Raw genomic sequence first — 16,364 nt, 5'->3', positions numbered from 1 at the left:
TACCATCTATGGCCTCAACGGCCAAGGGTGTCTCCCTTAGCTGGGATGGGAAATTGTTTTTACTAGCAAAGGCTTCGTCGATAAAATTCTCAGCAGCACCGGAATCTATCAAAGCCATAGCCCTTACTACTTCCCTCCCGCAAGTTAAGGAAACTGGTAGCAGAAGCCTGTGATCTTTATAATTAGGAGTAGAGGACAAAATAGAAACACCCAAGGCCTGTCCTCTAGAGAGACTTAGGTGCGAGCGTTTCCCGGGCGGTTAGAACAGTTCGAGAGTAAATGACCCTTAACTCCACAATACATACACAAACCCTCTCTTCTCCTGTACTGTCTTTCCTCCTCAGAGAGGCGGGTATACCCTATCTGCATAGGTTCAGGAAGCAAAGATACCGTGGAGTCAGGACTTGGAAAAGCGGGGGCTAACCTAAAAGAAGGTCTCCGGTTCCTCTCTCGAGTGTTCTGTCTCTCTCTTAAACGTTCATCTATACGAGAGATGAACAAAATTAAATCCTCTAAATTCTCAGGGAGTTCTCTGGTAGCAACCTCATCAAGGATTACTTCAGATAAGCCATTCAAAAATACATCCATATACGCCTGCTCATTCCACTTGACCTCCGACGCCGGAGACCTGAACTCTAGTGCATAATCCACCAGTGTTTGGTTCTCCTGTTTCAGACGCAACAGTAATCTGGCGGCATTAACCTTTCTACCTGGAGGGTCAAATGTTCTTCTAAAAGCAGTTACAAAGGCGTTATAGTTATAAACTAATGGGTTATCGTTCTCCCATAATGGGATGGCCCATCTCAGAGCTTTCTCAATAAGTAGGGTGATAATAAATCCTACCTTTGCCCTATCTGTAGGATAAGAGCGAGGTTGCAATTCAAAGTGGATACTAATTTGGTTTAAGAAACCACGACACTTCTCAGGAGCCCCACCATAGCGTACTGGGGGGGTAATGCGAGAAGAAGCACCCACTGTGGCTACCTCTAGACCTGAACCGACAGGAGAAACAGGGGTATTACGTATCTCCTTCTGGTGGGTTATTGGCACGAGATAATAGAGCCTGTAGCGCAAGCGCCATCTGATCCATTCTGTGATCCATGGCCTCAAACCTAGGATCAGGAGAAGCCAGCTGACTGTTTGTACTTGCAGGATCCATTGGCCCTGTCGTAATGTCAGGATCGGGACAGGGATCCAACACGCAGAGTACAAACAGTAGCCAGATACGTATACCGGACCTTAGAATGGCCGGACTAACGTAAGTAGTACAGTATAGAATGGTCAAAGACAAGCCGAGGTCGAGGGTAACAGAAGACAGGTAAGCGAGAGACAAGCCGAATCAAGGGTAACAGAGATAAGCAGAGTAAGGTAAACAAGCCGGGTCAAAACCAAAAGGGATAATAGAATACACAAGCACTGAGTGACTAGAACAAGCTAGAACCACGACAGGGCAATGAGCTAATGAAAGAAGCTCTGTTAAATACCCTGTTCAGAGCAGTAACCACGCCTCCGAGGCTTCCTGATTGGTCCTGCAGCAATTGAGTGACAGGTCGTTCCGGAGGAGTGTCCTGATGACAACTTCCTGCCTAGATGCTGTAAAAGGCAGTCACTCCCTCGCGGCCGGCCTTGCATGACCGGATAGACCGTGGGGAAGGGTGCCATCAGGCCGTCTGGATGGAGGAACAGCTAAGTCTCTCCCTCTTTCGGAGGTAGAGACCACAGGTACCCTGACAGAAATCTATTCACAAACCGGACTTTACATAGGACACAAGGTCATGCGTTTAGACTAGAAGAAAGAAGATTTCGTCTAAGGCAAAGGAAAGGTTTTTTTTACTGTAAGAACAATCAGGATGTGGAATTCTCTGCCTGAAGAAGTGGTTTTATCAGAGTCCATACAGATGTTCAAACAGCTACTAGATGCATACTTGCAAAAACAGAATATTCAAGGATATAATCTTTCAATGTAGGGTAATAACGGCTTGATCCAAGGATAAATCTGACTGCCATTCTGGGGTCAAGAAGGAATTTTTTTCCTAGCTTGTTGCTAAATTGGAAGTGCTTCAAACTGGGTTTTTTGCCTTCTTTTGGATGAACAGCAAAAAACATATGTGAGGAAGGCTGAACTTGATGGACGCAAGTCTCTTTTCAGCTATGTAACTATGTAACTATGTAACTTGGCAGATATGGATTGACACCTATCCTAAGGATCCCTGATACACACTGACACAGAGCAGAATAGGGACTGTTCCCCCTACATAGGGTCACTTGGCAGATATGGATTGACACCTATCCTAAGGATCCCTGATACACACTGACACAGAGCAGAATAGGGACTCTTCCCCCTACATAGGGTCACTTGGCAGATATGGATTGACACCTGTCCTCAGGGACCCTGATACACACTGGGAGGGGGGACCAACTGTCCTCCCGCCCGCCCCCACCCCTGCGCGGTGGGTGGGGGCCATAAAAATAATGAGGGGGGACACCTACTGTCCTTCCTCCGGCCCCCACCCCTGCGCGGTGGGGGCCATAAAAATAATGAGGGGTGGGACCTACTGTCCTCCCCCCTTGGCCCCACCCCTGCGCGGTGGGTGGGGGCCATAAAAATAATGAAGGGGGAACCAACTCCCCACCCCCCCCACCCCAAAAGAAGTTACCCCTACCTACCCCCCTCACCCTAAAAATAGTGAGGGGGGAATAAAATAACTAACCTGTAAAGAAAAATTCAACTTACCATTTGACGTCTTCTTTTTTCAGCCCCAAAAAAGGGCAAATAAAAAGCCATAAGAACCGACGCAATTAAAAAAAAAAAAAAAAACAAGCGCAAAAATAAATTATCCATCTTCACCCATGGAGGGCTCCGCGCAGACTGAGCTCTGCAGGGCGGGGGAAGGCTTATAAAGCTTTGCCGCGCCCTGCAATTAGGCTAAGAACACTCTGATTGGCTGGTTTAAGCCAATCAGAGTGCTCTTTGTCATTTTACAGAGCGTGGGAAAATTCCAAAGAACTTTCCCATGCTGTGTAAAATGACACAGAGCACTCTGATTGGTTAGATTCCAGGCCCACCAATCAGAGTGCTCTTTGTAATTTTACAGAGCGTGGGAAAATTTCAAAGAACTTTCCCACGCTGTGTAAAATGACAAAGAGCACTCTGATTGGTGGGCTTGTAATCTAACCAATCAGAGTGCTCTGTGTCATTTTACACAGCGTGGGAAAGTTCTTTGGAATTTTCCCACGCTGTGTAAAATGACAAAGAGCACTCTGATTGGTGGGCTTGGAATCTAACCAATCAGAGTGCTCTTTGTCATTTTACACAGCGTGGGAAAATTCCACAGAACTTTCCCACGCTGTGTAAAATGACACAGAGCACTGTGATCGGTGGGCTTGGAATCTAACAAATCAGAGTGCTCTGTGTCATTTTACACAGCGTGGGAAAGTTCTTTGGAATTTTCCCATGCTGTGTAAAATGACAAAGAGCACTCTGATTGGTGGGTGTGGAATCTAACCAATCAGAGTGCTCTGTGTCATTTTACACAGCGTGGGGACGTTCTTTGGAATTTTCCCACACTGTGTAAAATGACAAAGAGCACTCTGATTGGCTTAAACCAGCCAAACAGAGTGTTCTTAGCCTAATTGCAGGGCGTGGCAAGGTTTTATAAGCCTTCCCCCGCCCTGCAGAGCTCAGTCTGCGCGGAGCCCTCCATGGGTGAAGATGGATTATTATTATTTTTTTTTTTCAATTGTGTCGGTTCTTATGGCTTTTTATTTGGCCTTTTTTGGGGCTGAAAAAAGAAGACGTCAAATGGCAAGTTGAATTTTTCTTTACAGGTTAGTTATTTTATTCCCCCCTCACTATTTTTTAGGGTGAGGGGAGTAGGTAAGGGGTAACTTCTTTGGGGGTGGGGGGGTGGGTGACTAGGGGCTTGGGGACTCCTAGTCACCTTTGATTGGGGGGGGGGATTTTTATTTAGGGCCCCCACCCACCACTCAGGGGTGGGGGCTGGGGTGGGACAGTAGGTGCCCCCCCTCATTATTTTTATGGCCCCCACCCACCGCGCAGGGGTGGGGGCCGGGGGGAGGACAGTAGGTCCCCCCCTCATTATTTTCATGGCCCCCACCCACCACGCAAGGGTGGGGGCCACGGGGGGAGGACAGTAGATCCCCCCCCTCATTATTTTTATGGCCCCCACCCACCGCGCAGGGGTGGGGGCCAGGGGGTGAGGACAGTAGGTCCCCCCATTGTAATTTATGGCCCCCACCCACCGCGCAGGGGTGGGGGCCGGGGGGGAGGACAGTAGGTCCCCCCTCATTGCCCCCCCATACACACATACACTGCAACTGTCACACACACATACTGTAACACACACACTGCACCCCTAACATACACTGCCGCCCTCACTCACACAATGCAACCTTCACACACTGTCCCCCTCACACACACACACACTGCACCCCTCACACATTGCACCACTCACACACACCACTGCTCCTATGCCCAATGACAGCCCCATTTCCCAGCAGACCTCAGGTACGTTGTCAAACTGTTCTTAAACGGTTTGACAACTTACTCTGGGAGGGGGTCCCGGCACTATTGGCACCATAACCACTACACTGAGCTGTAGTGGTTATTGTGTCTGGATTATTTAGTTAAATAATCTACAAGTGCCCCTCCTGAGATCAGGCTCTGGATCCACCGCTGACCCAGTGGGCATATTTGGAGGCGGGCCCCAGGGGGCCCAGACCCTGAGCTGAGCCCTCATAAAAAAAATTAAATTCCACTAAACTTACCTTTAATCCAATTTCACTGCAGCCCAATCCTCCTTTTGTGAGATCATCACGTGATCCTCCAATATAATTCTCCTACAAACAGCACTGTGCTTATCTGTAATAAAACAGGCCAGCATCTATTCCTCCAAATCACTTCATTAAGATGAAGTTATTGCATTTCTTAAAGGTATGTGCTCCAAGTTATAAAGAGCGCACAGAAAGCCGTGCCTTGCCTTAGTCACCACAAGCAAAATGTACACACAATTGAGAGAAAAGAGAAAAAAGTGCCTTTTAACCTCTGATAATGGGTGTGCAAGGTTCAAACATTTTCAATAAGTCTTTGAAATAGTAGAACAAACGTGAATTGTGTAATTCACCATTAAAGTCCGAATGTATGTGAAAACATACACCAAAGTTTTTGATGAAATGGCCAAATTGATCTATATTAAATTTCTTAAGTTGTTTTTATGCTAATACACACATCCCAAAATTTCAAATATATAAAGAGGGACACTTTAATGTTAAGGGTGTGAGAAGGGATGTGGACAGAGGCAGTCACATTTATTCTAGTTTAAAAGACACATTACTGGGAGTATTATTGCTGTGGAGCGCTGTTATATACTCGGACTCACGAACAATAAAGAGAGATTTGTGACCAGAATAGGGACTGTCCCTATAAATGGAGGTAGAGCAACCTTAGGGGATACTAATTTGTAATTTATAAACTGAAATTGGCATGTCTGTAATTTTACCCAATAACTTCTCAAAAATTAAAGTTCTAGATGTAGGACACATTCGTAGTGGGGGCAGTAGAAGAACAAAAATCTTCATTTTTTACAGTCTTGGTCTGAAATTCCCATGCAAATGAAATGTATGTGAAAAACACACAAAAAAACAGTATAACAGTCAGATATGTCAGAAATTGGTGGAAAATGGGTTAAATGGAAAATGTCACAATACTCTTAGCTAAACTCTTGGGAAGTTCTTCTTTCTATAAGTATATACCTTTTGTCTTGTGATTTTGAAGTCTGTGACTGCTAGTAAATTTAATCGTCTTATCAGACCAGAATGCATTAAATTGTGGCAGAATAAACACATAGCAAAAGTTACAAAAAGGCCTTGGTCTCAAATGCATAGAATCTTGGACAAGGCCACTAAAGGGTTAAATATACTTCCTTATTGCAGGTTTAATGAAATACAAACCCACAATTTGTAATTTCAGATATACCGTAGATTACATTTCAAAAACATGCTGAGCACCAGCAGATAAGAGCTGTATGTAGACAGCAAAAAAACAAAAAAGCAGGTTTATTAAAATGTGTTGATATAAATGAACACGACATAACATGAATTGAAGTAGCGAGGGATGCAAACTCTATCATCTTCAGTGCATTGCCATAGGTTTAGATTTAAAAAACAAACAAACAATGAGTAAAAACATGTTTTTTTTTTGTCATCTTTTAAAATGATACTGTTTTTTAAGAGTGGTTTGGGGATTTTTAGATTTAAAATACGAAGAGTTGTCATCGTTTAGATGGAAATTGTTTTGTTTTTACTCACAGTAGTTACTGTTATTGAAACACAGAAATTGCGAGGAGCTCAGCAGATATAATATTCAATTGCAAGTACCTACGCAGCTCTTCTGGGTACCAAAGCCATTATCTTCCCAAATAAGCATCTTCTACAACAAATAAAGCTTGCAGTCTGGGTATATTTCAATCTTAAAAACATAGCCCGCATCCGCCCCTTTCTTGCACCAGATACTACCAAGGAGCTTGTCCATGCTCTAGTAATTTCCCGCATGGATTATTGTAACCCTCTCCTGATTGGTCTTCCCAAAAGCCGTACTGCACCCCTACAGTCCGTAATGAACGCTGCTGCTAGACTGATTTTCCTCTCTAGTCGTTTCTCTCACACCTCACCCCTCTGCCAGTCCTTACATTGGCTTCCTGTATGCTATAGGAGTCAATTCAAGGTACTAACTCACACCTATAAAGCACTGAACAACTCTAGCCCCTCTTATATCTCCTCACAGATCCATAGGTATGTCCCTCCTCGGTCTCTCCGCTCTGCCCGTGACAACCTCCTGTCCATTGTCCGCACCCGTAAGGCCAACTCACGCTTGCAGGACTTCCTATGGAATAGCCTGCCTACCGCCATCAGACTCTCCCCTAGTCTTGCATCTTTTAAGAAGTGCCTTAAAACCCATCTCTTTAGGAAAGCTTATGGCCTCCAAGACTAACCCCTACCTCACATACCTGTCTATTGCCCTCTCCTAGAGGGTAGCCCACCTTATTTGACTGCAAATTCCTGTCCTAATGTGTTTTTCACCCCATCACCTATAGAATGTAAGCTCGATTGAGCAGGGTCCTCTTCAACCTATTGTTCCCTTAAGTTTATGTGTAATTGTCCTATTTATAGTTAAATCCCCTCTCATAATATTGTAAAGCGCTACGGAATCTGTTGGCGCTATATAAATGGCAATAATAATAATAAATAATAATAATGTGTGTTCATGAGCCCAGAGCATAGCATCATGAAGGTGAACAAGGATGTACACTACATGCCAAGCCGTGCCTTGACAGCCCAGGATTTGATGTAAATATTATTTAAAGTATTTAATATTGAAACCCAAGGCAACAATCTATAATTCACTTTATTTTGTGCAACATTCATAAGAGTTCCTGTTTCTTGACTTACTTTCCTTTGGGCATATCGCCTACCTGTCTTACCTTTCCTGCATATTTCTATTCAATAAAAACTACACATGGGGGAAAAAAAGAAGCAAACACATTTAATAGACAAGCTACCATTTGTCATTCCAGCGATATGATAGCTAAGGGAATAAAGGAATGGTATTCTGCCAGGAATGGATACACAGAATTATTTTAAGGAACTGGTTTATAATGACTTTCATATTTTATGTTTCTGCAAACATTATGGCTCATTAGTGCTCAGAAGTATACAAATTCCATTGTTTTAACTGTGATGCCATTGCAGCTATATTTTCTGATTTACAAAATAGCTTTTTCAATTTACAATGATGGCACTAATTGTAAAACTTTGCCAATGTGAGTAATGGGTAAACTTGGTGTCAAAGTCAGTGGGTTTGTCAGATGAGCTGTCAGAAAGAGCTTGACAGATAGCTACACACTTACAATGTGTGTTCTAAATTCAATAAGTCACGTTTGGTCTCACAATAATTCTGTATTCACATAAATGATCTGGCCCGGTCTCAAGAGATCAGAATCATCTGTACATAAGTATATTGATTTTGTAATATATTAACAATTACACATACAATCGGAATTCTTGCGCACTCTCCCCCAGTCCCACTCCCAAGAATAGAAAAGTGAACCTGAGACCTAAAAAGCGCTCCTTGCATGGTCCTGGAGACAGAGGGCTGGCTAGGCAGACTTTTAGTAAGTAAGCCCAGGAAGAAGTCACAAACTGTGAGTGTGTCTTCATGGTGGGTTTCTATGGTAAGAAATTATACATATAATATATACTGTGATTACCTTGAATAAAATATCTTATTGACAGGCTCTTCTTTCTTTAGATGCTAACTTCTGTTGCTCGTGCCCTGAAAGGGACAAGGTCCATCGCCTGGAGAAGCTTGTCTACCACCAGCTCTCAATCTGCAACTCAGGGATATGGTGAGGAAAAAACCCCAATATAAATATAAAGCTACATTATAAATTAATACTGTATTGTAATCTGAAGTTCAAACAGGCTATGTCACCAGAAAGATTCATTTTCTAATCTGTTTCTACAAATCATCCTATGTCTGAATATCTTTTTTTTTCCCGACTGCTCGAGTTTCCATAAAATACATAATGAAATGTAAACTACTTATTTGTGTACATCAGTGAGGTTGACAAAACGTGGATGGCTGGAGCTAAAAGCAAGGTTCTGTTTCAATTGTCAATCCATCAGTAAAATCAATCCCACAGAAGGGCAAATAGTAGACATCATTGGCATTGTGATCTGTCACATAAAGGAAAATATAATAAATATAAATAAAGTCAAGTGTCTCTGGCAGGGTGGCGGTTGGGGGGGTGGAGTATAATCATTAAGATAAAGGGGGCATCCAGCTAGATAGAATAGGGTCATATGCCACAGGGTATGACGCAGCCCACCTGTCTAAATAAGGTAAATCTTGAGTCCAAGTCACAAGTGAACATACAAAGTTGGATAGGAAGCAGAATGTTATACCCTTTGACACACATCAGAGGGAAAGGAGGGTGAAGAGAAGGTAACTGAAATGTTGACCGACGGAAAACTTTAGGCTATGACCCAGCCCCAGGAACATAATTACACCAAAGTTCCTTGTGACAATACTTACCACACGAGTTTTGTATTCATGTTCTCTTTCTGATGAGGACCTGCGTATCCCATGTGAAAAACGTTGTTATCTATTACCTATGTTACCAAAAACTTCAATAAAAACTGATTTACAAAAAAAGATAAAGGGGTCATAAGGAAATTTAAATAAAAAGTTTTTTTAAAAAGCATGACAGGGTCGCTTTAAAGAAAAACAGTCATCAGATATTCACTTACAAAAAGAGAAGTCCTGCGCTTAGTCCCATTACTGCTGGGCCAGCTGCAATGACTACAATACACATCAGCCCCAATATGTAGTAAAAACCAAAGTAAAGAAAATGTTACTTGCGCTTTCTCCTTAATCCCTATGTATATTTAGACAAATGGAGGTCATTTAGTTGCTCCAATGGCCATTGGAGGTAAGGCCCGCCTGCCAACGTCAAGGCAGACCCCCCCTAAGCGGGTCCTAACACTGACCCTTCAGCCTGCTTCCTTGAGCTTCTGGCAAAAATATCTCTAATGAGACAGAAAGGGGTATTTTTTATATACACCCCTATACTTATTAACCCTTAATAGGGAACACATGGGATGGGCAGCAGCATTGTAACCAGGCTGTGTGATACAAAGTAAATACAAATACAAAAAGAGAAGTCCTGCGCTTAGTCCCATTACTGCTGGGCCAGCTGCAATGACTACAATACACATCAGCTTCTTCTTGTGAATTAATGCTATATTGAAAATTTCACTTTTTATCTGGTAGAGTAGCATGCCTTCCAAATTTCCAAATGAACAAAGAGGGACACCTTACTTTTAGAGGTGTGAGCGGAGGAGTGGCCAGGGACTGGACTGTTCTCAGAAATTATAGATGTGTTACTAAAAACAATTCATGGAACTAAAACTGTGTATAGTGGTGTCGGATTGTATGTTTTGTGTAATGAATGTAATGTTTGTATGCATTAGATGTGTATGTGTTTGTGTAGAGTGTGTGTTTGTGTAGTAAATGTAGATGTGTATAGTTAATGCAGATGTGTATAGTAAATGCAGAGTGTGTTTGTATAGTGGATATAGTGAGTGTATAGTGAATGCAGAGTGTGTGTTTGTGTAGTGGTTGTAGTGTGTGCGTAGTGAATGCAGCGTGTGTGTTTGTATAATTATTGCAAAGTGTGTATTTGTGTAGTGGATGTAGTGTGTACATAGTGATTGCAGAGTGTGTATAGTGAATGTAGTGTGTGTAGTGAATGTAGTGATTTGGCTTGCTGAGCATCATGGTAAATGTAGCCCTAAAACAATAGATGCAGGTATTCGTGGACTGAATTTCCATTGATGCACAGCAATCCTAAAACCATCCCACATTCTCCCCCCCACATGTGCATGTGTTTCTCTGTCTTTCCCAATCTCTACATGTGTGTATCTTTTGGGATTCATCAGCAGAAGGTTCATTTTAGCAACTTGTATTGCAAGGTTGCTCCGGTTTAGATTCGAGCACTCTCACAGTTAGAATTGCACCTACATAATCTGGTATTAGTGACAGAAAACTGGCTAATAATTTGAGCCTTTTAAGGTTTTAGCATAATTGGATTTATAGATATAACAGTCCTCTGGAAGGAATTTCTTGATCTCAATGACAGAATATATATTCCTTTATCCATTCCTGAGAGTAGTCTGCAAGAATATCCTATGGATTTTAAGTGCTTAAAGGAAAGTGTTTGAGAGGCAGTGGCCTTATAGAGGATAGTAACAGGAAGCAAAGATGAAAAACTAATTGCACACACTATCATGACTTCCAAACTTCACTTCTCTCATATTTTTATTATCAATATTGTTACTTGCAACTCTTGCTAAACCAAAATTATTTAAGGATACAGAATCAGGGCCATTCTGCTAATTTCCTGTTATGGACCTTTTTGTCACAAGACCTATATCTCATCACCTTTTTAGCTACTCTCAAAGACTTCAAAGACCTTATTATACCAACATGTTAGCTCCATTCATGGTATTATTAGAATCTGCAATCTAATTCTACCCCTTCAACACCCTCACTCTGATTTTTTTCTTCTGAATTTATTTGTGAGTGAGTATTCGTGGCTAGAGACTGGAGACCTCCTAGACCAACATTATTGATACTCTAAATGTTATTCAGAGGCCCCAACCCAATAAGATACACCCTTTCCTGTATTTATAGATCTCCACCACCACATATGGGTTGGAGCAAGAATAGCAATTATTTGCTAGGCCTTCTGGGACCCATGGTCATCTTTTATTAAAATCCCTCACACACCATGCATCAGGTGGTGATGCACGACCTTGTATTGCCCATTGCTATGGCTGCAAAACAGAAGCAATGTTTACTCACCATTTCCACCAACCTTTATCTAACATTGATCTAATTCAGCACTTGTGCCAGCAACAAAATATATGTTAGAAGTTCTAAAATATATTGAAAATTATATAAAAAGTAGCTTTTTTCTGATTTCCAAATATCTTATTTTCTCATTCCTTTCTGCAAATCAGATCAGTTTATCACCTCTTGTTAGCTTCCCAATTGTTAAATAATACACACTCTCATATATCCCTTGGAATCCATGTGTACTAAATGTCTAATTACATATTGTTCTCAGTGCAACCCCTTATTTACGAGCAAGTGCTGAACTTTGTAAAGCTCTACAAGACATATGTAATAACTAAAGGGAAATAAAGATATGTAAGAAAATGTAAAAACAAACTCTTATCAATGCTCATATTTTATAGGGCTCACAATTTCTCAAAATCTGACCCAGTGACTGATAGTTAAGATTAAAGGTGAAAAACTTTACAGCATAGAGATGCATTAGTACCTTTTACAAGAAAGTATTTACTATCCATATAAACAATGATAAACTCAAGGTTTGTCATAAAAGACATTGTCGTGAAGTTCAATTGCTACAAAGGTTGAACACCAATTTGTCGATGACGAGCATGTGATGGTGGAGAACAAATAGTTAGGTACTCAAAAAAGGCCTCCACTGGACAATCAAGGTTAGGTGTGTGTGTGTGTGTATGTGGTACATGAAAGTTAGGTACCAATTAAATACATTGTTAATGTTTTACCAAATTTTGTTCCCTCCCAAAAAAGTTTATCCTTTTGATAATATATCTGCTGCTTATTTAACTAAGCTGTCCCTTCAGAATGAAGAATAAATACAAACAGTAGGAATTATTTAATTCTGTCCTCTTGTCTCAATTACATATTCTTTCACTGAATAGTCCTCAATAAATGCACAAGGAAGGAAAGAACAGTGTCCCAATTGCTTTTCTTCCACTGATTCATTAAAAGAAATGGCATACTGTAGATGTGGGGCCTGTATTTGAAAAGGGGTAAAAACTCAGAAATTACAGATTTGGGATTAATATTCAAGCATTCGTTTTGAACAGTACTGTCATTATAAATAATTAAACTGATTTTACAGCAGATCTTGTAAAACTGGCTTAATAGATCAATGTGCAGCAGTAGATTTTGCTAAAATGTTTGATAGTTACTGAAAAGTAATGTTCTTGGTCTGAAAATTGCCTCAAGGATAGCAGCGTGAAGGGTGCACAGAGTAGTTTTAATGGAATTTTTTTTTAGTTGGGCAAAAGTGGTGAGTGGAGTAGCTCAAGGTTGGTCTTAATTTCTCCTTAACCTCTTCATTAGTGATCTTGCAATGAAGAAGCCACGTGAAAGTATTTGCACATTATACAAACTACGCTAATTCAGCCTGTGCAGTATATTAAACTTCTATGAGGGAATTTGGGTAAATTAGGAGACTGAGACATCAAGTGGAAGATGATAGCATTACATGGTGGAATATAGACATTTCAATACCCAGAATGTAGACAGTGCTAAATATTATATGACATGTAGCACAAAATAAATAAGCAAAAGTGACAAATCCAGCTGCAGTCCCCCAAAGAAGTGAAATAAAGTCCAAAACCAACAAAATGGCATTGCACTTAAGGTTATTAAAACATAATTAATGGTAATACTTCACTATAAGTAATATTTGTATGATATTACACAAATATCTTGCTTAGAGTGGTTGTTTTATCAGAAAATCCCAGCTAACATGCAAGGTATAGACAGGTTATTCATTTGAGAAGAAGTCTAATTGGCACTGTAACTGACACTTTAATTTTGGCTGCAGCAATTCTAACAGGTTCATATTGGGTTAATGCAACGGAACAGGATAAACTGCTACCCAGCTTTGGATAGAGACCTGTCTCGCTACATCATCTATTCGTTTTCCAGTGGCATCAGGGGCCACCACAATTCTTCAGGATAAGGTCATGTCTCTGCCAACTAAATAGGCAGATATCACCTCTTCTGACCGCTTCTTCTTAAAGGAAAGAATCAGTTCCTCTGAGTGTTCCTAAACAAGGTCTTTACAAAGATGTGTTTGGCTGACTGGTCCTAAGACTGTCAAAATGCCTCCAAATAGCAGAAACAACATTTAAAGCTAATAAAAAAAAATCCTATTACACTCCATTAAAAGGGAGAGCAAAAGGAATGAGCTCAATGAGAAAAAGTTAACTTAAAAGGAACCCTAGCTTTTATTGCAAACTAATGTGAAAAAGGAAACAGACCAACAATAGCTCAATATTATGGGTGTAAGCCTAATTGGGTCTAGGGAATGAAGGAAAAAGGTGGAGTCCAACAGTTACTCATCCTGCTGTATAGAATGCCATCTCATGATATCATATCCACCACTGGGAAGGTAGGTTTTACCGTAGGGTAAACCAGCAGAACCCCCCTATATAATATCCCACCTTCTAGAGAAAGGTACACGGTCTTAATTGTAAAATCTAGGAGAGAAAATGCTCTAATAGGACTCCCCCATCTGTAAAGAAAGAGAGACTCCACCACCCAAGCGAGGAACACCTTATAGGGAGCAAAGTGGAAAGAAGAGAGAACAGATCCCTAAATGTATCAAGGGAGGATACACTACTGTGCCCTGTTTAGCCCCTCTGCCCTGTTTAGCCCCCCTCCTGTGCACTTCTTTTGCCCCTTCCCTCCTGTGCCCTTCGTTTGCTTCCTCCCCTCCTGTGCCCTTCTTTGACCATTTTCTGTTCCCTCTTTAGCCCTCCTACCCTTCCGTTCCCTCTTTAACCCTTCTACACTTCTGTGCCCTTCTTTCCTCCCTCCTCTCCCTTGTTCTTCTTTGTTCCCCCTCTTGTGCTCTCTTTATCCCCCATTCCATCCTGCGCCCTTCTTTCTCCCCCCTCCTGTGCTCTCTTTATCTCCCCTTCCATCCTGTGTCCTTCTTTGTCCCCCCTCCTGTACCCTCCTTAGCCCCTCTTCCCTGTGCCCTTCTTTCCCCCCTCCTGTGCCCTCGTTAGCCCCCCTCCTGTGTCCTTCTTGTCCCCCTCCCTCTTTAGTCCACCTCATGTGCTCTCTTTAGCCCCCTCCCCTGTGACCTTCTTTGTTCCCCCACCTCTGGGCACTCTTTAGCCCCCCTCCCCTGTGCTGTGCCTGCTCAGCCTCACCTGCTCAGTGGGCAGTCCGCGGCAGAGGAGCCTCTGTTTCCTGTAGCCAGTCTGACAGGAAACAGTTGTGTTCTCTGTGAGCACTTCCTGTCTGACCGGGTAGGGAAACAGAGGCTCTTCTACTGTGGTCCACCTCCTCGGCCATGTTACATTCAATGACCAGCAGGAGGAGAGTGCTGTGCAGTGCACTCCCCTCCTGCCAATCACTGGGTGATCCGGCACCCCCTGATGAGTGGCACTCGGGTGGACCATCCAACCCCCACCTCTCACCCCCCGCTTAGTACGCCACTGCTTCAGCATATGGTCTTATACTCTGTCCTCAAAGTAGGTAGATATCACCCCTTATGAACCTTTTTTCTTGTAGGAAAAAACAGTTGCTCTGAGTGCTGCTGACACCATCTTTACAAAGATGATTTTGGATCACAGGCCCAAGTGATTTAGCTTTCAGCACACAGGTCCACAGACTGTGTCCTTGTGCCGCACAAAATAACAGAACCAACAATTCTGTTCAAGGGGTAAGGGGTGCAAGAATACCCAAATCACTTTATTCACCACAAGCACTAGCCTCCAGCAACATGTCATTCAACTTACAGTGAGACATACATACAAACAGATGCAAATATATGCAAATTCCCTAGCTTATCATTATTACAACAATGATAATAGAATACACATGATCCAGCACACTCACTCATCCACTAAGCAGCAACTTCAAAGCTTACAGTTTTTAATAGTTTGTTGTTGTTTTTTTTTTTTTTTTTTTTAAAAACCTAATCTAGGCAAAAATGGGGGTTTAGTTACAGTTACAGTTTTGGTAGCCTTTTCTTTTCTTGGTAATAAGCTACATGTATTCTGGATATATCTGTATGCCTAGGGGGGTAAGAATTTTTTTCTTTTTTTAACCCCTTGCACTAGCTGTACCTATGAACCGGCACTAGCAACTACTGTGCTCCCCTTAGGGGTACCTTAACTACCAAGGTTCACTTTATGCATATCTCTATCTGCAAATACCCCCTGCCTATTTTTTCCAGACTTCTGGTGAGACTTATTGGATAAGACCAGATCTCTGGTAGTTTCACTTTCTAAGCCTAAAACACTATATTTTGCTATTTAATTACGACCTGTTATTCGGTCCTTAGTACTTTGCAAACTGTGTGGGCTTAGACCCAATTTCCTGTGAAGTTATACCTCACTTCCCTAGATACAAGGGATATTCTCTCTCTTTTGGCTACTTATTGAGCCAGTTGACATTTTTTTACCATTATTATTTTTTGTTTTATGTATCCCTTGTCCTATTAAAGGTACAATACCCACATTTTACTTATTTCCTTTTTCCCTTTTGTTTTTCTTTCTGTTTTGTCTATTTCTTTTGTGTATTTGATCTTTTCCCTTCTTATTACAAGTTCATCTACTCTAGGGGCATAGACCACTGAATGAGCAGGTTTATACCTTCATACTTGTATGTAAGGTGGACTTTTAGCTTATTCTCCCTTTTTTTGTTTAGTTACACTATATGATCATACATTGCATAATCCTGCCACAACGTCGATCTACCCCATCTTTGGCAAGTCCTACTCAAACAGCCTACGGTTTGCTCCCACTTACTTGGGAAAGAACTTCCACATGGGGCTCTCTGCAGTACAGTGCTAAAAAGGGCCCTGGAATGAGGTGCCTGTTATAGGAGGGATGCAAAACCAGGGAGTTGGTAATAATAAATGATAAGAGCTGCAAAGGCAGTGACTGTCAGAAAACTTAACTGTTAAATTTTTTTTGGT

At 41.8% G+C, this 16,364-nt stretch overlaps 1 protein-coding gene across 1 annotated transcript in view; it reads left to right on the top strand.

Annotated features, from left to right (window-relative positions):
• Window positions 1–16,364, top strand: part of LOC134607955 (cytochrome c oxidase subunit 4 isoform 1, mitochondrial-like) — an 83,608-nt gene that overhangs the window by 19,287 nt on the left and 47,957 nt on the right. Inside the window, exon 2 of the mRNA XM_063450556.1 lies at window positions 8,327–8,423. Coding sequence (XP_063306626.1) covers window positions 8,327–8,423 — 97 coding nt within the window. The remainder of the gene's footprint in view (window positions 1–8,326; window positions 8,424–16,364) is intronic.

Source organism: Pelobates fuscus, chromosome 4, assembly GCF_036172605.1.
Source record: "Pelobates fuscus isolate aPelFus1 chromosome 4, aPelFus1.pri, whole genome shotgun sequence".
Taxonomy (NCBI): Eukaryota; Metazoa; Chordata; class Amphibia; order Anura; family Pelobatidae; genus Pelobates; species Pelobates fuscus.
This window is presented reverse-complemented; position numbering and strand designations above follow the sequence as displayed.